The 23015-nt window shown below is 47.1% G+C and overlaps 2 protein-coding genes across 9 annotated transcripts in view; both read right to left on the minus strand.

Annotated features, from left to right (window-relative positions):
* LOC147041132 (poliovirus receptor homolog) overlaps positions 1-13045 on the minus strand; it is a 61862-nt gene extending 48817 nt beyond the window's left edge. Inside the window, exon 1 of one of the 2 annotated variants that reach the window (XM_085900251.1) lies at positions 11389-13014. In XM_085900251.1, the coding sequence (XP_085756377.1) occupies positions 11389-11488 (100 nt within the window). In that variant the 5' untranslated portion in view covers positions 11489-13014. Of the gene's footprint in view, positions 1-11388 lie in introns of both variants that reach the window. The other variant, XM_085900250.1, reaches the window with a different exon arrangement.
* On the minus strand, positions 1064-22114 carry tcf19l (transcription factor 19 (SC1), like). Of its 7 annotated transcripts, none has more exons than XR_015062864.1 (8): positions 21911-22114; positions 20964-21584; positions 20643-20812; positions 20148-20559; positions 19620-20079; positions 19144-19539; positions 17695-17887; positions 1064-3616 (listed from the first exon to the last, which is right to left on the minus strand). XR_015062864.1 is itself a non-coding variant. In XM_085900249.1 (6 exons), exons 2-6 carry the CDS (start codon positions 21238-21240, stop codon positions 19194-19196), a joined length of 1665 nt encoding a protein of 554 aa, XP_085756375.1. In that variant the 5' UTR covers positions 21241-21584; positions 21911-22114; the 3' UTR covers positions 18611-19193. The 7 variants fall into 7 exon arrangements, 1 of the variants encoding a protein (XP_085756375.1); XR_015062863.1 differs by lacking the exon at positions 1064-3616 and adding an exon at positions 3624-10437; XR_015062862.1 differs by lacking the exon at positions 1064-3616 and adding an exon at positions 13142-13535.
* Positions 22115-23015: the final 901 nt, after the last annotated feature.

The raw sequence follows: 23015 nt of genomic DNA on the forward strand, positions 1-23015 counted from the left end.
GTGTCAAACGGAGAAGAATGAACTTGAAGACGAGGAGGACGAGAACAGAGGAAGATGGGGAGCACAGACAAGAGGATGAAGAGGAGGATGATGATGCAGGGGAAGCAAAGGCCCCCCTCTGAGAGCAGCCATCAATAATCCATGCCGCTTTAAATTGTTCTTTCGGGCAGAGGGAAAGAAATGAAAATGTCTTCATCTTCCAAGAGAAGCTCGTGTTTTCATCGCTTGCTGGTTAGTTATTGGGATGAGGCAAAAAAAAAAGAAAAACTTGAGGGAACTTTGAAAATTGAGGAACTGAGAATTCAAAATGGGTCGAGCTTGGAAGAGATCTGTGTTCATAATAATACGATTAAAACTTACAAACAAAAACCCAGATATTTGTTTGGTGGTTCTTAAAATGAGAAAAAAAAAAAAAGGCAAATACTGCCGTGATCACTTCGCAGAGGGCGAAGACGCAACAAGCAGCCGCCAACATTCCTCCCATCTTCATGGCGTTCCGATAAGTCTTTATCTTCCTGATTTGCTCTTCGCCGCAACCTGCGAGGGCACGCGCGGCTCCTCGCAGCAAGATGAGAAAATGATCGAGAGGATGACAAGGAACAAGAGGAGGAGGAGGAGGTTAAGAAGGAAACAAAGGCGGAATGAGGAGTGCGATGATGAAGCACGAGGTGAGGGAAGGATAATGAAGAAGGGCAGAGGAGTGAGGTGAAAGGAGGAGAATTAAAAACCGAAGAAGGGAGGGAGGGATGGAGGACGCAAGAAGAAAATGACGTGACAGCCGAGCGGGGGAAAGAAAACACAGAATAGGAAATGAGAAAGAGGAGTCAGCTAAGGCGTTGCCGCCGGCGATGTCATTGTCTTGCCCACATATTTGTGCCTCCTCTTTCCTCCCTTTTGTCATACGTACAGTTGGCCGAGTGTAATCCACTCGAGTTAAGCGGACTACGAAGCCAACTGGATTGAAGATGCTATCTTCATATCGCCATAACTCCGTCCCCCCCCCCCACACACTTCCCCGACCAATCAACTCACTACCTCCCCCTAACCCACACCCAGTGTTGCTATGGAAGACAGCATCTCTCGACAGAACAAAAGATTCAAACGTGGATCCTTCAAGTGAATGCTGGTGAACATCTGGAACGACACATGGCGGCCTATTCCACGACTGGCCCACAAAAGACCTCTCTCCAGACTCTATTACACAAAAGGTCCTTAAGGATCCTTAGTATGGACCGAACCACCCTACTTCTGGTTACCGATAGTCTCGAGTATAAGCACCCTCATCTCAGAGTAGAATATTGATGACAACTATGGAGTCTATCATGGAGTCCCAAGGGTCCTTCAAACTGAGAAAGGCACGGATGGCTTTACACTTTTGGTACAGACTCTCTCTCAAAAATGCAATAATCAACTTCGACCTGCTATCAAATGACAGCCCTTCAAACTATGACTAGTTTTGCAACTTCTTGGCATTATTTTTAAAGTCTCAGGAATCATATGAAACGGCGGTCCCGAGGATCCGTCAAATTATGGCTTTACGACTCAGCTCGACCGCTTTGCTTGAAAGGCAGCTAAACAGAGGAATGTCGCAGGTCTAGAATCCGAGGAGCAAATCCACGGTTGGTTGGTTAGCAACTTTTCTGTCTAACGTGCCAGCGCCACAGATCAGAGGGAGCGAGCTGTGTTGCTGTGGAAAATCCCAGCGAGGACGAGCCCAAATCCTGGCAGAGACGTCGCCCACTAAATGAGCGCTACGATTGAGAATTCCCGAAGGAGCGCACAGTTTATGGAATAACACTAATCTGCTCGGGCTGCCATACGCTCCTGCCAGTGCTTGTAATTCCATTGTTGCCTGGAGCCCGAGCTTTTGTGGTGCATCGTGTCCAGAGGTCTCCAAAAGGCCTGCAGAACACAACGGCGCGACAACAACAAGGACGCTGGCAGGCTGATAATCAAGCACAGTGGACAGTGTGCAAAAAAAAGAAGAGGATCCCGAGGGCAGGCCACTATCGGTCCAATCATCGCAAACATTCCAGCCCGGCCGCCATGTGCAATATGCAGCCGCCTGATAAACAGGATGAGCCGGCAGAGATTCGTCTCTCTTTCATCTTCGCAAAGTCTTCCTCCTACTCAGTCGACCCAAAATCCCAGCATACCAAGCCGCAGTGTGACATCACGGTGGGTTCAAACGCCGGTCGACGCCCGTAAGGGCGTGCCATCCGTCTCCGTTTTTATTTTCCACGTTATGAACTGCATTTGGGATTTCGGCATTTACCTCACACACCAGCGTGAGTGACCCTGATGGGCCCGGACCTGACCCCTATTTGTTTTATGTGCCCATCTATCAGGGTTAAATCTTCCAGCAGCCGCCGTTCCCCTGTCCATAAATCCCGTGTGAAAAGCAGTGGATGTCAATAAAGTCCTACTTGAAAATGTAGCGCACTGAATCCCTCAAAGGATTGGAGACAAGCTAACAGATAGCCAGCGCGGGCCGCGGGCGGCGGAGATGAAAAAACATCGCTCCGAGCGCCACTGTGGTAGGCTTCAAAGTATCAAAAAGGATTCTCCAAAACAATTTCTGCAAATCAAAATGACCACCATCCTGTTCAATTTCAGACTTTAGGGGGGGGGGGGGGGGGGGGGTCCCCAGTGAGTATTGGGTTGTCGTGTCGGGGACCCCTAATATATTGATATTTACCCAAGGGTGCATGGGCGTGGCAAATCTGCTACAAATGCAAACATATAGTAAGATCAATAGCAAGTATGATAGCACTGGACCAAGCGCTAACACATCCAGGCAAGTAGCTGTTGGTGATCACCATGGCAACAACAGAGACATCCTCTAATTAGGGCACGACTTGTTACCTAGAGATGTGATTACTAAATGTACTAACTGGCCACCATATTAAAGTACACAAGCTAACAAAACAAAATTGCCGTCAAGCATTGCGTGCGGCGACCGTGCACCAGCAGACCTTGCATTAAGTGCGGGGGTCACATGTTGTGCACCTTTCATGTGCTTTGTGCAATGAGACGCACAACAGCACTAATTGGGAAGCAAATGTCAGCCGGCAGGCTAGGTGGCTAATTAGCAGCTCTGGCGCGGCACATTAAGCGGCGCATCAACCCGACTGACTTCTGCCCGTTTAGCGTACTACAAAGGGAGAGGGCAAAGGGGGGCGGGTCTTGATTCATCTATACTACCGTGACCACCACTTTGCCTTGTGGGCCTTGGGTTGGACATTTGATAACAGACAGACATGGCCCTGCAAAAAATATATGATTAAACGTAAATCCGATTTTGTATTGCTGCATGACTGCAAATCAATCAATCAATCAATCATTTTGTATTTCCAATCCAACTAGTTACACTAGCAAAGGTGGACAAATAAGAAACATTTGCTATTCGGAGCTGGCTTTGTCTTCCTCCTGCGCCTCCTTGGCTCATGATGAATGACTTCTCTTCGCCACCGCCGCCGCCGTGTGTATCTTTGACTCGCCTGATAAGTGTCCGTGGGCTGCAGGTGTGTGTTCTAGCCCTCGTATGTGTCTTTGTTGGTCTTTACGGGCCAATCCCCACCTGACACCACAATTACGTCTCTGCCGGTGGGCAGTGCTGTTGACAAAAGTCCACGGCGGAAGAACATCACGACAAACCCCGAGGCCGAATCACTTCGCATGTTTCTGAAGTAAAATATCAGTACCGTTTGGTTGTGACGGATCAAGAACAGCATTTTGGTCATGTGAAGAAGTTTGGATCGCCGGAGGGGGATGACAAAAGGTCTCGCCTGTGCTGAGGGATGCCGACGGTTCGCATTCCACACGCAGACCAAATTTGTGCACGTGAGCGATAAATATGTCATCTCCAAATAGATGCACGCGTGTTATTCATAAACACGTACGTGTTTATGAAGCAGAAGCAAAGACTGCATGATTTGCTGCTGCTTGCTGTTGCATTGTTCTACAACACGGTGGACAAATGTTCGCCGGGGTGCCTGGATGACACGCACACACTAATGAGGAACTCGGGCGCACGCACGTGCACGGTGGCGGCTCGGTGATGGAAGCGGTGGGTGTTTTGTGATAACGCCACAGTCACTTTCTCACAAGCTATCAAAACCTGTAATTAGTACACACACTGCTGAGCCTGATAGCATGCACACACACGGAATTATTTATTCACATAAAAAGAAAGTGGAGTAGTTTCATTTGAAGAAAAATGATGTCTGTGCTCAAAGTCCCGTTGTGTTCTTTTCCCTCATTAAAAATAAACACAAATCAAAGCCCGGGGCCTGGTTAATAGAAAAGAGAAGTTAGAAATCACGCGTGTGATTAGCATGACAACAATCTAGTGAATGGAGGGGGGGGACACACACACACACTCCCTTACGGGCACCAGCGTATGTGGTCAGGATGAGGTCAGGATGAAATTGATCAGGATGATTTCAGTCAAGATCCATTATCTTAATGCACTTCGCGCTTCATGGTTTCACTAACACACTAGCTTTGTTTCATCAGCAGCACTTTGATAAATTATTGACCAATTAAAAACTGCATAGTTGGTCTAAGCATACTAGCACCGAGTGAGCAACCAAATTAGCAATCAAAGTTAATATACGCCAGAGTAAGTTATAACGCTTAAAGTACACGTCTAGGTCATGAGGTCAAGTCACTGCTAAATTTGCTCGTTAGCTTAAAGCTAACACATAATGGGAACTACCATAAACTGGCTAATGAAACATCTACCAAACAATATTCACTGACCCCTAGTGGCCAAGGCGTGCACACTAGAATGAGCAGCACAATGTCCATTATCATGAAGCACAAACTGTTATGATGGTAGTATATTTTCAGAAATTCTTATATATCTATTTTTCTTATCAGTTTTTGGGGTACTTGAGTGTTAAGTGAACCCTTTCAGCGGCTGTCAATCTTGAGCCTAAGTGAGCGATTAAGGGAGGCAGGCGGGGGCGGGGCAGGGAGAGTTATCTACCCCGGCGCTCGTCTCTTCAACACCTCCGAACGTTCCCGTCTCCGCTGCTTCTCGTCAATCCGCCGACAAAGCATTGGTCAAGCGCTCGGAATTCTTCCGCGTTATTCGGCGCATTTTCCTTTCCCGCCGCCCGGCAGCTTTGAGAGGCACGCGAGCGGCGCTAATTGGCATTTGACCCACCGCGTCCGCCGCGTATCGACTCCTAACAAGCTGTGACATCATCGGCTCAGAGGCAAGTGTGTCCCACATTTTTAAGAACCACCAACAAAAAAAAATGGCAGCATGTTGAGAGTTCAAAACTAAATCTAGTTAAAATAAGAAACACAATGTGGCTACGGACCAATTGCGTCAATTTGTAAAATACAAAATTGACCTTACTTGGACATAGGAGGTTTCCTGCTGAGGCTAATTTGCATCGTTTGTTTGTGGTATTGCTAGAATCGTTTGGGCTGCCGGACCTCAACGATTAAAGACTCAAGGCAAATAGAGAGAAGAAGTTGTTCAAGTTGTTAGAAAGTTTACAAAGGTGCATGCTGGGAGGCAAAGTGGACGAACATGAAAGTGAGGCAAGATAACTCATTAGTACCCCCCCGCCTAGCGAGGCGGGCAGACGCCCAGTCCTCCTCCTGCCAGAACCACCGGAGCCTCCCAAATGCCTCCCTGGGGATTAAGGAATCATCCTTGGAGGAATCGCCACCCGCAAACAGACTCCAGAATGAAGACGGGGTAGTCGTGTGGGGTTAATACGCTCTTGGTGCTTAATGGATGTTTTTGTGGGGTGGACAAAAGCATCTCGGGGCAGTGTGGGATTGAGTGGGGCGGGGGGGGTCTCAGTACCATGTCTAAAAGAAGGCCATGGGAGCTTCGAAAAATACACCGACCGAGCGGTAATTACAACACGGTTGGTATTTGTGACGCTTCAAATCTGCCTGTCTGCAGATGGTGACGGTAAAAGAGGCAACCTGCTGAGTGTCATCACTTTTAGCGAGGAAGCATACTCCCTGTTTGCGGGTAATGGCCGACCACACGCGGCGAAGTATCTCCTTGGGCAGGAGAGCCTGTTCACTTACTCAGCCCCCCACCCCCCCCCATTCCCCCACCGGGGTGCTTTGCAGCATGACTTCTGTGGCACATTTCACTCGATGACTGCCTAAAACAACAACACGGGTTCTTTTTTCGACACTGGTAGAACGCTACGGACGATACAAACAAGAATCCTACTGGGACGTGACTGCTTTGAACCAATGTGACAAATATTCCTGTGTATTTTTGGACTTGAGACTTTTTTTGTGGGTCTGCTAATGAAAAATCTGCATACCTAATTTTATGTTGCCGAGTAAAACTGAATGTAAGAGTTGGAAAAAAAAAAATCAATTTCATGATGACTCATCAAGCTTTGCTGCTGTGCTTTGCTCACAATCAAGGACAAAAACTAAAAAAGTTTTGCAATTTGGTATTGTATATCTGTCAGGTACATATATTTCAAATTTAGTTGCAATCGGACAAATTCTCTGAGACAAGTTAGCCATTGAAAGACCCCCTAAAACAGGCACCAAAATGAACCGTTTTGAATTTGTGCGTTTTTTTTAAAGAGCATCACTTTTAGAGACTTTTTTTTTGTGGCTTTACACCTGCCAAATTTCACGTTGCTAAGTGAAACTGACTGGAGTGGCCGAGGTTTTCAAAAGTGGAGTTTGACGTTTTTTTTGTGTTTGACAGTGAGTCATGGAGCTTAATTGCCAAGAAGCAATTTGCTGATTGCTGCCTGAATCATTTGCTCTGCCAGATAAAACAATTTCAACGAGGACACAAAGCTGACCAAGGGAAGAACGTCTAACCGCACAAAGTCATCAGAAACATTTTGACAAAAACGGACGAACATGATGTACTGTAGTGACTCGATGGTATCACAGGATGCTCGACAGGAAACAGAAATCCATCACCATACACACTGCAGCGACGTGTCCGCTTCCCACTCACTCATCACCAAACACCCACAAAAAAATCACCAAGGTCCCCAAAAGGAAACTGAATCATTTTCCGCATTTTGAAGAAAAAGAAAAATATGTGGATGCGCCGCACCCAGAGGAAGTAAAAAGTAAGTCTCCAAACCCAAAGATAATTTAACCTTAACGGATTGAAAAGAGCCTCTAAATTGATTGGAAATGAATCCAAACATTCTCTCTGCCTCGTTGTGTAAAAAATGAGGCTGAATAAAAAGTCAGCGTTTGGAGGGCTGATAGAAGTGTGTGTGTGTGTGTGGGGGGGAATTGGCAGCCTTTCCAATTCCTGCAATACGCAGTTCCAACAAAAGGGCCTCTGACGCGGCAGCCAGCCAGCCGAGAGAGTCGCCAGCATAAGAATGCAAAGAAAAAAAATGGAGACGATCCTCAAAGGCAACGTGCTTATGACACTGTGATGTCGGTGGATTTGGACAATCGATGGCTGCAAACGGCCAAAAAAGTAATCTGGTGAGTGACCTGGGTGTCAGCTAGTCGGCCCAATTCCGATCACAGATACGATTCTGATCTGATTATTTTACAGAAAAGGGAGAGAAGAACCGTAATGACATAGGATAATCGTTTCGGATCGAGGATAAGCGGGAACTAAATGAAACGATTGCATTCGGTTGGGTCCATTTTGGTATTTCATACTTTATTTTCATGAACAAATCGTCAGACTTTTGGAAAGGGAATCATCACCAAAATAACATAATGACATCAAGTGTGCCGTCTGAACAACAACTCCGCCCGTTGTCGTCAAAGTGACGACTTCAGCTCTCGTCAACGTGCGGCTGAGCGAGTGCAGACCTGCTGAAGAATCCGCAAGTGCTCCTGAGCCTTGACGAAAACTCCCACGGCAAGACCCCCCCCACCCCACCCCAGCTCCCCCTCGCCAGACGCCAGCGAGACTCACTCATCGTCCGGAACAGCTCGCAGGGAATGACAGACGGCCTCGTAGGCCGTATCCATGGCGACCGTTTGCAAATGGGCGCGAGTGGCCCTTCGTACCGGCCGTGGGCTTACAAAACAGGAAGTGTGATTTAGGAAGGATGCATAATGCAAGAGGCTGCGTGGCGCAATGCTCATTAAGCACGCGGCGGGTCATTAACGCTGCCGATCGATAAAGCGTCCCGTGAGGCGAGCGTGAGAAGAGACAAACAATGTGACGCAACCGCTTGCAAAAACGCCGCCGGCCTTTCGGTAGAGGGAAAAACTTCCTCTTTCTTGTATGACGCGCCAACATGGAACCCACGCCTAAGGCTCACACACAAGCTTTTTTTTTTTTTAAACCGAAACCGCAAAAACGTAGCAGGATTGTCAAGAAAGAAGCAGCTGGTTGTCAAAGCTACACATCGATGTCATGAAACGGCGAAACACAAACATTGTGATGTGTGTAAGTGTGACTTGTGCAGAAGATGGGAGAAAAAAAAAAATGTCACATGGGAACTGAAGGGAAGAAAAGATCAACGTGGCTCATGGAGCGCGCTTGAACAAGAAGTCCACTACTGGCTGGGCTTTATTGTCCATGTGAAAAGTAGGCAAAGCAGCGCACAGCCGCACACTTAACACACACTACACGCACGCACACAAAGGGCCACTACTCTCAAGACAGGCTCTTGACATTTAGTCGATGCGCCATGAGCCACGGAGGGCTGTGGACTTTGACGACAAAGTATGACTTTTTTTTTTTTTTTTTTTTTTAAAGGTGACTGATTCTGCAAATGGATCTCAGTGTCGGGTCACGACGGCCACCGCGGATTTAAAACAGGTTTTACTTCGGCTTGTATCATTAGGGCCTGAGCACGGAGGACAAATGTCCTTTTTTAATAGTTTGGACGTGAAGGTTTTGAAGGATTTCCCTTTCATCCCAGGCGGTTGTACTTAGTGAAATGAGTTTTGGTGGACATGTCTAGCATGAGCAGAACCACAAAAAAAAAAAAAAAAGCCTCAAAACAACATGCCCAAAAACAAAAATTAGATTTTGAAGATTTTATCCAATTGCGACTAAATTAAAACCTCAAACCCAAATGATTACCAAAATAAATAAATCAATCAAGCCTGAAAAGACCACAAGAATTAAATGTTGTCTACGGCATGAGACTGACTTGTGAAATTGGACTTTTCATCTTAAAGTGTGAATTTGATAACTTGCCACCCTCCATTCATCCCACCTTTGATGCATCACCACCTGCGGTCTTCACCGCTGTGTTCATTATTATCCAAGGCAAAAACCTCCGCTGCTGCGATAATTGTTGTTGGCCGGCGTAAATTAACAAGCCAATGCGAAGCGAAAATGTAAAACGATTGCTTGCGCCCGGCAGCTGAACACACTAATCGCCGATGAACAGCGAGGACTCCAATAATTACAATTATTACATGCAAACTTCACTCTGACCTTTCATTGGGGGGGAAGACAAAAAAAAAAAACACTTTTCACCCTCCGGCGAGAACAGGCGAGGAACGCCCGCCACTGCCGTCTTGGCACACGCCGCAAACGAGCGCCACGGAATGAGTCATTAATAAAATCTGCGCACAACCAGGCCTCGCCGCTCGAGAAGCGATAATCATCGGCGCCTGCTTTCCAACTGATAAGCTCATCAACGGCAAACACATTGTTTCCAGTGTCGGGGGTCGCATCTGCAGGGAGGTGTTGTGGCGTCACCTAATTAGCATCGCAGCCAAACAAGTCGTTTGCTATCTGTTGCGACTCCCAAACCGGAGCTCACCGGCAGGAAGCAGGCAAGTCTGACGCCTCCGCGCGGTGAGATCTTCGCGCTTTTCCCGTGTCAAAATGTTAATTAAAACGCTGTTAACTGTGTCACCTGTTCAGGTCACGCTCACGGGCTTGCCGGAAGCTGCCTCCAGGTAAAAACCAAAAAAAACGAAAAAAAACGCTTAACCGCGTTAAGAGTTCCTTGTTGTCTGACCCCGCTGGATCAGACCAGCTTAAGTTTTTCTCAATTTCAAAACATTTAATGACATTTGCCAATCTATTTTTTTTTTGTTAAATAGTATTTCTTTAACAATCAACAATTGATTTGGAAAAATGCAGTATATAAAATGATCTTGGTTATGGGAGCTAGCACGTTAGCATAATTTGACTGAACTAAAAAAAGACCCCCCAAAAAAAATCAGTCAGGTAAACGCGACTTGACTTCTCTGTTGCTCGGATTAAAAGTAAAGATTTTTTTTATTTTTTTTTGGTGTTGTAGTCTACTCAGTTGCCCATTGTTTACAAACATGGCCGACAAACGCGCTAGACTAGTTGGAACACCAGCATGCCCGCAGTCATAATATTAGGAACCAGCAGTCTGAGAAAGGTCCTCGACAGCTGATGAATCAACCTCGGCGTTGTTTCACATGGCAGCGACATCCCAACGATTCGACATGCACGGCCTCGAACTCCGAAGACACAGCTGCGACATTGCCCGAGGCTTGGCGCTACGCACAGTCAAATTTACAAGGGAAGCAAAAGAAAATGAGCAACATGTGGATGTAGTTTTGTCACAGCGCGGCACACAAAAGCAATAATCAATAAAGCTATGAGCGGCTAATTTGGAATTGGCTCAAAACAAATTCCAAACACAAACAAGGCTTTGCACACATGCTCAGCAGGCAATTGACAAAGCCCTTTCTAAATTTAACTTCTTGCGCAATCAATCACAACAGTGCAAATGTGGAGTCTTCCTACATGCACAATTTTGTTTTCATTAAAAAACACGAAGAGTTACTCTTCTCAACCACGCTTGGATGACAAACTGTAGCTTTCCACCCATGCTTGGAGAGAAGATGGGTGTGGTCCTCCGAATTTGTGTTTTTCCACTAACAAGCCACTTTTTAAGCGTTAACGTCAAGCCCGATCAATTTGCATCTGGTGGCAAAATAGAGCTGCAATCAATAATTGGAATCTCTCTCAAAGTTGTCGTGAGAAGACAGGCGTCTTAATTAATCAGTTATTTATAGAGCGTGTGGGCTAATACAAGACAATATGGGCCATGTGCAAAAATGTGCATGTGAGGGGAATATTAAGATATAATTCACATGCACCTGCCCTGCTCTTGACAATATTGCTATCTATAAGTGTCGCCATAAATTTTAAATATATCTTGATGATCTGATTGCACTCAACATGCGTGGATGATGTTGTGCAGGAACAATGAGGACGAATCCGAAGCAGGTGCACACCGCGGGTGTCCAACCGCGCATTCCAGCAGGTGAACGTGAACCGAGCGTGGAGGCTTAAGGCGGATTAAGCGGTCACCTGCCGTACGAAGACAATTTAAGCAGCAGAGGCAAAGCAACGGCACAAAAGTCCACGCGCGGGACCTCACGAGTGACAGTCACCGTAAACTTTTCCGAGCATGCTTGCTCGCACCGCCACGGTGAGCTTACCTCGGCCGGTGAGGAGGAGCCAAGCGGCTGTCAATAGCAGTGGCTGCGGAAGCAGTTTGCGGGCGGACCGGCAGGAGAACCGTACGCCGTTTCTCGGCATTGTTCCGCGCGCCGGGGCAGGTGGACGTCAAGGAGAAATCCACAAGAGTCAGATTAGTCCAGAACTTGTGCGTGCGCGCGAGTGTCTTGTTTTGGATTTGGGACTCGCAGGCAAGTTGACGACGTGCGCGGCGCGAGTCGCGTCTGCGTGCGTGCGTGCGCGACTCCTCCGGCTGCGTGACTGACGGCGAGGAGCGGAACCACTCCCCGGGTGGGCCGGCCGCACTGCGCACTCTCAGCCCCCCGCAGGATGCCCGAGTGACGGCGTGAGGAGCGAGCCAACGAGCGCAAGCAAGAACGAGAGAGAGAGAGAGTGAATGGGTGAAGGCGTGAGAACAAGCGCGCAAAGCCCCACCGCGGAGTGTGGAATTTAAACTATGACGTCAGAAGAGCGACACCAAGAGGACAACAGCGGACAATCGTCATTAATCTGTTCCAGCGTCACCCCAAAAATTTGGTAATACCGCTCGCCAAACTAATAATTTCAAAAATATTCAGCCATGACAATTTAAAAATTTGACATTTTCCTCAATTAAATGCGTAGCTCATTTTTCCATGCACGCCCTGGCCACCAGGTGGCACTTTAACACAACTCGGCAATAAAAAGTAATTCTTCGCAGGGATAAAGAATATATGACTGACTCTTGTTCCAGCAATTTGTGCTCGATATCGCTTGGTTAAAGGTTTGTAACGTGGCCACACGGATGCTAATTGTTGCCTAAGGCGTTTTTCATTGTGTTAGCATTAAGCTAGCAGACAGATGGTTTTAAATACGCATTGTCCTATTCTCCGTTTTAGCCTCCGTTTGACAGCGGCGCGCACCAATCTTTCATACCGAATGTGACAGAACCTGATTTTCCCATTTAGCCAAGAATTATGGAACAATCCCTTTCTGTCAATCAAAAGAAAAATAGGCTTATTGAAGTGAACGTGCAAAAGGGGAGGGGGGGGGGGGGGGGCTACAGGGGTTCAGTTTGGAGGGAGGGTGTCAGGTGGGTCAAATGTGCTATCAAGGTGATGATTGATGAAAGCAGTCCACATGGACAAAATGTGCACATACTGAGGTTTAAAAAAAAATCTTGTTGGGAGGGATTTTTTATTTTTTTTTAAATGCATTAAGCATAAATGTTTTGTATTCGCTCTGGTGGTCTTAAAAATAAAACCAATCCGAGTATCTCTTTATGACGTTTGCATCGTTTTGATTGGATTTAGTTTTGGGCCAGATTTTTCTGCATGTGTCTCTTTTTTTCTATTCATTTTCTGTCCTCATCTTCCCTCTTTCACTTCATCTTACAGCTTTTTTCTCTTTTCCTCTTTTTTTTCTTCTTTTTCCTCACTTCCTCGTTCTCCTCTCTGCCGTCGCTCTGAGCTGAGCTTTGATGGTAACAAAGCTTCAAAGGCGGCTACGTTACAGCAAAGTTTGGCTTCAGTGGCCGTGAGACGCCGGCGCTTCTACAAGGACCGCTTTTAAGTCGAAGGCACGTAAACACGCAAATATACAACAACAACAACACAATGAAAACCGATTCACGCAATGACGCCCCCCCCTTGTCGTTTCAGACGTTGGTTGCAAAACTCCCCCCCCCCCCCCCCGCGCCAAAACTAAGAATACAGAAGGTAAAATAAGTCAAAAATATAAGTATACTGACAGAAAGTGAGTTTATCTGAATGATTTCAATTCCGTTTCTTTCATTGCAACTGATTCCAAATCATTTCAGTCCAACCTGAGCTTTTCAGCATTTCAACAGAAATTGCACTTTATTATTATTACAAATGATTGCCTTCCATCTTTCGCTTTCCAAGCGGAGGCGGCTGCACTTTTTTGGCCTCGACTCCTTAATCGCCCGCGGCCTTCACCTCTCCCCTCCCACCATCCGTCCTTCCATCACCATTACCTTCCTCCATCGCTGCCTCCCCAGCCGCCCCAGCTGTCAGGGCACGTCCTGGTATGAATCAACTCATAGCCCGGTGACAGATGGCCGGCCCAGACCGCAGATGTATTTACTTCGGTGCGCCTCTGAAGCTACCCTGCAGCGCTCCAGTCAGCGCTAGGTGATACACACACACACATGCACACACGCACATAGAGGTGGTATGTTTGTGAGGAGAAAGATTGAAAACAGGAGTGGTAATAGAGGGAACGGCAGCTATCATCTTTCGGTTTCTATGAGAGGGGGGGGGGGGGGGACAGGATCAAAAGGTGCCTGCCTGTCATTTTGTGGGCCTGGTTACCACGGCAACTAAGTGATGGGTTGCAGGCCCTGCTATGAAGGGTGAGGGGGCGTGGTTTTGGGGGTCAACAGAAAATCAATAGTCTCGGGATGACTGTTTTTGATTCTCTTTTACTTGCAAATGTGTTTTTGAGTAGCAGCACGGTGGATTAGCGGTTAAGGTCTGCCTCACAGATTCAGACCCAGAACCTCATCGTTTACCCACATCTACACGTATACAGCAAGCGCTAAGTGAAAAAATCAAGCGGGACGAAGCCTTCCCCGCATTCGGCATCCAGCTTTGGTTGCCATGACGGCAGGCTCCGTTCGCGGGGTCGCGCGAGCAGGCGAGGCAAGCGTGCGCCCCCGCGGCCGAGCGGCGATGAAGTCAGATTGATTAAGCAAGCCGGCGGCGCAATGTGACGGCGTATCCGTCAGCGGCCTCCGCCGTCAGACGAGGCCAGCCGAGTTGATTTGTGCGGCGCCGTTCATCTGCATGGAAAATTCTCACTGCTTTCCACACACAAAGAAACAAGGATGTAAGACAAGGATACGCTCAAAAGCTTTCCATCCTTCTCTTCCTTGCAGCTTTGGTTCCCCCCCCCCCCCGCCCAACCCTGTTCACCCTGGGGTCCCTGACCTCCAGCCCCCTTCCGGATACGGTGGAGCTTCTCGCGTTCATTAGGCGAGTGTTGCTTGGCTGTGAGAGAGGAACACTATTGGCTTTAATTAAAGACATTAAAGCGGCGCAAATACACACCGCCCTCGGGGAGGATGTGTTCTCCGCACGCGCGTGCAGACACACACCTCCCCAAAATAAAAGTTCGCCTTGTCTCTTCCCTCCTCATCACGTTTGCCTTCGTCGCCGCTCCTTTGAAGCCTTCCCTACTTGTCGTTTCGTCCCGGCCTCCCGTGACGACTCTTTTATTTCTTCTTCTCGCTCGCTCTCTCCATCTTCACCTCCGCAACCACGCCAGGCGACCCCCTCCCATCACCAGCTGGCGCAAGGTGCTTTGTTTACAATTAATTAGACTTTGCTTCTTTTGAGGTTTATTTACATCACAACGATATCAACACGAGCTTTATTTATGACTGCGCACGCTGCAAGTTTGGATTCAATTCTTTGTGTGCGTGCCTGTGTCAAGTCCACAATCTAATGAGATCCTATACATAAATTCTCCCTTGAACGAGATAATGATGTTCTATGTTTATTTTGATGCCTGCGCTGAATTGCAGCGCTGCTTCTAATATTTTGACAGTCTCTCACAGTTAAGCGTCCGCCTCCATTTTCTACAGCCGTTGACCTGACAACGTCGGGGTACAGACAACCAAGTATTAAGAGCTCCGAGGACACTTTTGTGTTGAGTCTCACAAAGAGCGAGCGTACCTAATGAAATATCCAAATGTAAGAATTGCGGAGGCCTTGTTTCATTATTGAAACAGAGTCCGGGGCGTGCGCACAAACGAGCGCTATTAATGCTAATGGCGTCTGACGTGCACATGGCTGGGCGGGAGGTGCGCCTTGGAGAGGAAGCGAGGCGGAATTAAGCGGCCGAGTGGAAGCCATGTTAAACGAACATCATGTTAGCATCTTGTTAACACGACGCTAACGTGACACCGCTAGACGGGAGGCTTTTACTCAAGAGAATCTCATTGGCGGCCCACCAAAGCACTTTAAAACATTACGTTCTAAATATCAAAATATCGTTCTTTGCAGAGGATAAAGAAGATATAACTGAGTATTATATTTTTCTGTCCAATAGAGTTGATCGCGAAGCAGCACTTAAGGGGTAGGAGCATAAACAACTATTCGTTAGCATTAGCTGGCATGCTAGCCTAAAGAAGCAGTATGACATCACTCAAGGGCAAACAAATATGCGCATGAGCAAGTACTACACGTAGTAGTTTGACTTTATTTTCCTAGCTTGAAGGTGATAAACAAGAGGAGCAGACTGGTTTGAATTTAACATCCCTTGACATGAATATGCAAATGAGCGCAGGCCTAGCATGTCAAGCTGCGTCGGAAGCTAACGCCGCCATTTGTGTGCAAATGTTGTCGTTTGGCGCCTCGCGCTACAATCACAACGCCGCACCGAAAGCTTTACTACTAAACTGGAGTTTTTACACGCCAAGGCACGGCGACGTTTATGTGCTTAGACGACACGCTCGCACGCATACGAGCCGAGTTGTGCATTTAACGGCGTCGATTAGTCAACAGCGCATCTGCCTCACACTGCGTGTGTCCATCACTCCACGACACATACACACACACCTTGACAGGCCTTAACACACAAACACGCACTTGAACACACCTCCGAGCTGAACAGGGATAGGAGCCGGGCACTTTGCGATCGTCTTACATCAAGTCAACATCGTCCATAAATAGAACAACAGGCTCAGCACCGGCGGGAAGGAAACAACATTTGGTGAAGGTGCTTGTGTGTGTGTGTGCTTGTCTGTTTGTGTGCGTGCACGTGTGTGTACATAAAGAATCTTCACTATTGAGGTTCATGAGTCACACGGGATAAAACGGCACTTTCATTTACTACGTTTCCAATGTGTGTCGGCCTAATCTCTGTTCAGCCCCCCGGCAGTGACTAGTCATCTTGCTTCACGTCGGAGACCAAGAAACCAATAAACCTAAGTGGCGTGGGGGACACCGGGGGTGCATTTGGGGTCAATATAGCAGTAAGAAAGGTGAAAAGGACAAGTACTAGTATTTGCGAGCATGAACACAAACCATGTTTCAAGTAAAGGGAGGTGAGCTGTCACTTAGTCAACACGCAGACTGGCTAACCATTAGCCAGGGCTAACGCCTAGGTGCTAACCTGAGCTAATCATTCACAGACACCCACATCACTCACACTTCCTGAAGCCTCACACACTCAAAATGTACAACTAATATAAAGTGAACCGCGAGGATGGCGCCCCCGAGTGGCCAACTCGTGGTTGAAATACTGCTCAAAGCGCAGCAATAGCGAATGGTAAACGAGAGGAAAAAAAATATTTAGCCAGAAAGTCCACCAGGAGTTGATTGTTTTCTTTCCCGGGTGGTCGTCACATTCGGAGAGATTCACAAAGGCGTCGCAAACACTTTGATACGACTTGGCTTTGCAAACAATAAAAAAATATATATCGTCACCGCCGCACTTTTTTTTTTCTCCCCAAAAGATTTTCTTTTTAGTGACAAGTGATGCAAGACTTACCTCATTCGGGAGACGACGGCCACGTGGCACACATTCAAAGCGTATAGGACGCTTTGCTCATCATTAAAATTTCATAAACCAACTTTCACATTTCATGTGCAACTTAACTATGTTAAAAAAAAAAAAAAACACCACAAATGATAAAAATACAACTTGTAATACGTCTGACCGTAACCCCGAGTCTACACAATTACTCTTGTTGGGATGCAGAGCCTTAATGCCCTTTTGAAATATTTAACCTCATGAATAATTAAGTGGGCTAATTCAGTGTAGTTTCTATAAAAGTCATCCATAACAGTAATATCTCTTACACTTTGTCAAGCTTTTAGCTTCTCACTGTGAGCGTCCATCTTCTCTGCGAGGATGCTCATTAGCGGGCGTTCATAAGCACAGAGGAGCATTTTTTATGCATTTTAAATGTAGTATATGAACGTCCATATTAGCACAAATTAGCAAATTTAAAGCCACGAGACATACATTAATGGGATGCACACGTGGAGGCCCGCAAGGGACGAAGTACGGTGGCTAATATTTGCTTTCAAATGATTCCAAAAACGATTAATTTATAAGATGTAGAACACTTTGTAATGCGGGAGGAAAATGTGCAAGATTTCCAATTTCTGTACCCAATACATTTTCCCCATATTTTAAAAAAATATATTTTGGGAGGGAGGGGCTAATATAATTGGGCAAGTCTAAGAAGGGGTGAAAAAAGCTCATTTTTAATCATGTCATTTGTGTTGTATCTAAACAAAGTGTAATAGGGGGAATGATAAAAATCAAGACTGTACCTCGATCAATGTCTTGTATCGGAAAACATAGATGGTATGGTTGGAGATTGTACTCAGCGGTGTTCTCCCGCTTTGGCCAAGCCTCATCACGGCAGCCTTGTTGGAGCTCCCACTTTGCTTTCCATAAAGACAGCCTTCAAAAGAGCGCAATGATCCTTTAAGAGCACCGCAGAGGCCTTTTAAAGACACCATGCTGAGAAGATAAAAGGAGGACCAAAAGTGGGATTGAGAAGAAAGGGAAATGTTATTGAGACCAATCACAGATAGACACATATACACACACATATACACACTATTTTATAAAACAAGCAAAAAAGGTCTCACTATGTGATGGACTGAAAGCAATGGAAGCACATTTGCCACCAGCGCAACACTGCCCCCTTGTGTTCGATATTGACCACATGCTGGTCAAAATATTAGGAACACCCCTCTCACTGAACCTTAATATAAAATGTAGTAGTTAGCTTTAACCTCGGTAAATAGTTTAATTTGAATTTACGGTTCACAACTAATCCTGTCATGCAATGATAGTATATATAATATTTTGGAGGGAAAAAAAAAATCTTAGGAATTTGGACTAGCTAAAGCTAGTGAGATTTGTATCCAATTGTCATCCAACACCATCTTATTTTTATTCATAGTTATATGAAGACTGTTTGCTGAAAATATTGCAGCTCCACCAACTTTTGTCTGCCACTAGCAACAGTGTCTTTACAAAAATTGGCCATTTGTAAGACAATAATACGTGATTCACAATTTGTCACTTTGCAGAATAGTCAACTCGATTGATTGAACCTCTAAAATACGCCTACATTCAGGCTTCAATGTAGGCCAACGTGTAGTTTAGGGAATGTAGTAGGAAGCTGGAGTAGCAATTGAGAACGCACGTCATGCTAAAGAGACAAACTAGCCAAGCGAGGTAATGAACTGTTTACTGAATTAACACACAAACATTACACACACACACACGGCTAGTATTTGAGATATTGTCATAGTTTCCGTGGACCCCAAAGGGGTCAGGGGTCATAGAAACATCTGCCATCCCTTGTGGAATATGAAGTATATGTGGTCTTATTTGTCAAGAAGAACAATTCCATTATTTTGTCACACTCGTCAACAAGTACAACCATCAACGTTTCGCTCTTGACTGTCATTTCCAGTAATTAGCGCCACTAACGTTGCTAGAATATATGACTGCAGTTTTACCATGTGGCCACAGGAGGGCTCTAAAAACAAAAATGCTGGGCATTGTTTTATACCTTTTTTTTTTTTTTTTACTTAATTCATCCTCATCATCCATAGCACGCTCATCCTCAGGGGAAAAAAAACAATCAACTTTGTGCTTCTTGTCACTGAGCAGGTATTTCCTAAAATTTGCTTAAGGCTGAGGGGGGTAAAAGTGTGTTTTATCAGAGTCAAATTTCACCATGTCCGACAGTAAAATCCCACCTGAGTTGTTGGATTGCGGAACTTGAGACTGCACGGGAGCGTCGTGCTCCTCAGCAGCAGCCGCAGTGGAAGTCGGCATTGGGGTCCCTCAGCAGCTTCTTGCGATCCACGCGGAGACAGTCTATGTGGTACCAGGCGTCGCACACGTCGCACTGGATCCACTGGACCGGGTCCTGCTGGGGCAGCAGGCAGCGGGGGGCCGCGCACGGATCCACCGATCCCCCGGCCGTCGACACGGCCTTTGTTCCCTCATCCTCGTCCTCGTCGGAGGAAGAGGATGACGAAGACGAGCCCGAGGAGGATGAGGCGGAGGAGCTAGAGGAGGATGACGAGGATGGCGATGGTAAAGAGGGCTGAGGTGGAAGGGGGTGTTTCCTGGGTCGGCCGCGACGCCTGCTGCGAGCAACGAATGAATGAGAGGAGATAACAGGTGGGAAATGTAGCTTTAAAGTTGAGCATCTGTGAAAGCATCATACCTAGGCTGCTGGTGGAACCTGTTGAAAGCAGCACGGCCCCGGGGCGCCGAGGTAACCCTCACCGAGGGCGACGCCAGATTGTAGCTCTCCCCTCCAACTACCAGCGGGGAGAAAACCGGTGCGCTATGAGCTCTCCGACGGCCCCTCGGGGCAGGTCTCTGCTGACAGAAGGCGGTGGCGTTGTGAAGGTGACGTGGTGCAGCCGCCGCCTCCTGTCGTTCTGATTTCGACGGCGCAAGGAGGACGTGGTGCTGCCGGTCAAGGCGGGTGTTTGTCATGGCGCCGTGAAAGCTACCAATGGTCCTGATGCCAACCGGGAAGGGTTTGGCTTCCTGGGGACGCGGGTGGGAAGATTGCGGAGGAAGTGGCGGCGAGCACAGATTATCTGAGTCGGACTTATAGAGGCGACGCTTCTTGCTGGCTCGCAATTGCCGCGCTTCCTCTTCCAGACCTGCCGGGACTGACCAGAAAACTGTGTTTAGCAGCATGAAAATACAGCTGTAAATCAAATCTCTTCACGTGTCCCACCAGTTTTGCTTCGGGGCTCATCCGAGCCGTCGTCCTCCAGCAACACCGTGTGCGCTGACTTCCTGCGGCTCCTGGAGGCCGGCGCTATGGACTTGGGGGCCAGGGACTTGGGGGCCAGGGAGGAGGCGGCAGGCGAGAAGGACGGTGGGGTGGACGGCGGCAGCAGCGGCAAGCGTCTGCCACCCAGAGGGGGCGGCGAGGACGATGAACCCATGTCGGAGGCGGCACCCTCGTGGCTGCGGCTCCTCCTGAAGGTCCACACGCTGCCTCTCATCTTGCTCAGGCTGCCGATGGAGTTGAGGATGACAGTGGAGCGGTTGATGGACAGCTTGGACAGATCCAAGCCCGGCTCCGTCTTGTGCTCAGGGTTGGTTCTGATCCGGTTTTGCAAGTCTGATGAAAACGTCCCTGCCTGAAGGAAAACAAGGAAGCAATGCAGATCTAGACCGCGCTGGAAAATTTGGAGGGCTCACAAATGACCATCAAGTGTCTCACTTTGGGAACAGTGATGGCGTCAAAGTCCAGCGGACGAACTTTGACCTTCTGGAAGAGGAAGCAAAACTCAGGGCTGTCGGGAGCATCGTGGCCTCCAAAGATCAGCGCGTCACCGTCCGACAGCTCCCATTGGATGCCAGCTTGGAGGCGGACCTCGTTCACCCAAGTGCCTGGTCACGCAACGTTTGTGGGGTTGAGGCAATTTGGTTTTAATGACAATTTTGTATGCTTGTGTCTGCATTTCATGTTTTTGTTTACAATTTTGTGTGCCCTGTGTGTATAAAGAATATCTGTTTACAGCTGCCGATGTTGTCATCTCACCATGCGTGCTCTTGTCCTTAATGTGGACCCTCCACCCTTCCTCCTGCGTCGCCGCCTCCTCGCCGTCGCTGCTGGCCTCGCGCTCGGCATGCAGTTCGGCGTGAACGCGTGACACAACCGGTGAGTCCAGGATGACGTCGCACAGCTCCTCAGCCCGACCCAGGCGGAACACCGAGTGGCCCGGCGCCGGCCTGAAGGTGTACAGGTCCCGCGTAGGCCCCCCCTCCGAGGAGCCGATGCGGAGAAGCTGGAAGCACGGTTGCGCCCCAGAGTACATGACGGACACGTTTGTCTTCCCACCCCCGTCCTCCTGATGCTACAGTTGACTGCGTTGCATTTGGAGAGTCGCTCTGCTTGTGGTTATATATTACGTTGAGAAGGCATTTGCAGCAGACTGAACAGCATCTGGCGTGAAGCCAAGAGGACTGACATGAATAAATGAGGCCGTCTGAGTTGCCGAGGTATGCAAAGCAGCCTTTCACAACTGGCCAGGGGTTCGCTGCTGGAGTGGTTGTGGGTAAAAACTAGGCTGTCAAAAAAGTTGAATTCAAAAAAGAAATTAAAAAAAAAAAAAATGCATTTGAGTCTGATGATTCAATGTTTGTCTTCCCGCTGTATCATCTGAAAGAAAAAAAAACGAAAGTATAAACACACCATCATCACCAACAGACATTTTGTAACTTGAGTACAGACAGTAACGCTTACAACGAATATATGCGTTATAAGAACCCTTGACACATTTACAATATTTCGTCCTTTACTATTTCTTTGACAATAAAGAATGAAAAATAAGACAAAAACGCTGAATTAGTTGTTTATTTATTTAGAAACTTTTTGGCGTTTGTACGGCTCGGACGTGCTCAGCGTGGGCGAACAACTGACGGCGTTGCTGAAGCTAGCTGACGTCGCTTCCTCCCTGACAAAAAGAGCCAAAACCTGACACTTACGACAGCCAGCCGAAGTTAGCGGGCTTCTTTCCTCCCGAACAACCGTCGAGCACAAGTGGAACTATGGGGTAAGTTGGACTTCGGCCGCCGTCGTCCTCTTGCTCGCTCCGCTTTCTTTTCTCCGGGGAGGAAGTGCTTTGAAATTTGGCGCGTCGGGCTTGCGGCCCCATGGCACATCCGCGTACGTCACGTCCGGCCCCTCTCCGATTGGCTGCCCGCCAGAGCGCTTTTGGTAAGGACACGCCTTTACTTGATTGTCTTTTAACGAGGTCAAGTACTATTGTATTGAAATGCATTTATTCTGAATTATTCATTCATTACAGAAAAAGAGAAGCACTACAAAACTCTTGGCAGGATGCAAAAGATCATACTGAGTGTAGAAATGCGGACGATGGAGCTTTTGTTTGTGGCTGTACAACAAAGTGGTTCAATTCAAAAGATATTATGAAACATTCATCAACAAGACTTCTCATCACATGCACACACAGTCTTAAAAACACACGTGTGAAATGGTGAAATGCGGTGAACATTGTGCACATCCATGTTTGCTCAGTGACTGCACAATCAGTACATGAAAATCTTGAACATATTTAACGTCACGTGAAAGCCTATAAAAACCTGTAAATTGACTTAGAAGCTCATCAGAAGCTCATCTGGTCATCGTGAATCAAGACAAGATTGACATCGAAAATGACAAATATTTCATGAAGGGTACTCGTGACTACAAGTGCATGCGCTGATATGCTCATATTTAAAAGAAACACATGTGAGCAACTCACAGCTAATAAATATATCAGTAGTTTGTCAAAGTATGACAAAAAAATGACCATAAAATGTTATAAGGCATTGCATCCATGCATATACAGTAGTTGAGACCTGCCCTGACCAATATGGCGACGGTGCTGCCTGCTAATAATGTGTTTACAAGTCAAAGATCGTTGATCTTAAACAACAAAACTAACATATTGCTCAAGGTATATCAAGACTTTGAGCGAACCAAAAGTTATTGCTAAATAACTAGCATCAGTGTATCATCAGAAATATTGCTTATATTAGTCAAGATCAAGCATTGCCTTACATATGTGTGTATATTAAGAACATGCCA

This window comes from Syngnathus leptorhynchus, chromosome 20, assembly GCF_054491065.1.
Source record: "Syngnathus leptorhynchus isolate UIUO chromosome 20, UIUO_Slep, whole genome shotgun sequence".
NCBI classification, from domain to species: domain Eukaryota; kingdom Metazoa; phylum Chordata; class Actinopteri; order Syngnathiformes; family Syngnathidae; genus Syngnathus; species Syngnathus leptorhynchus.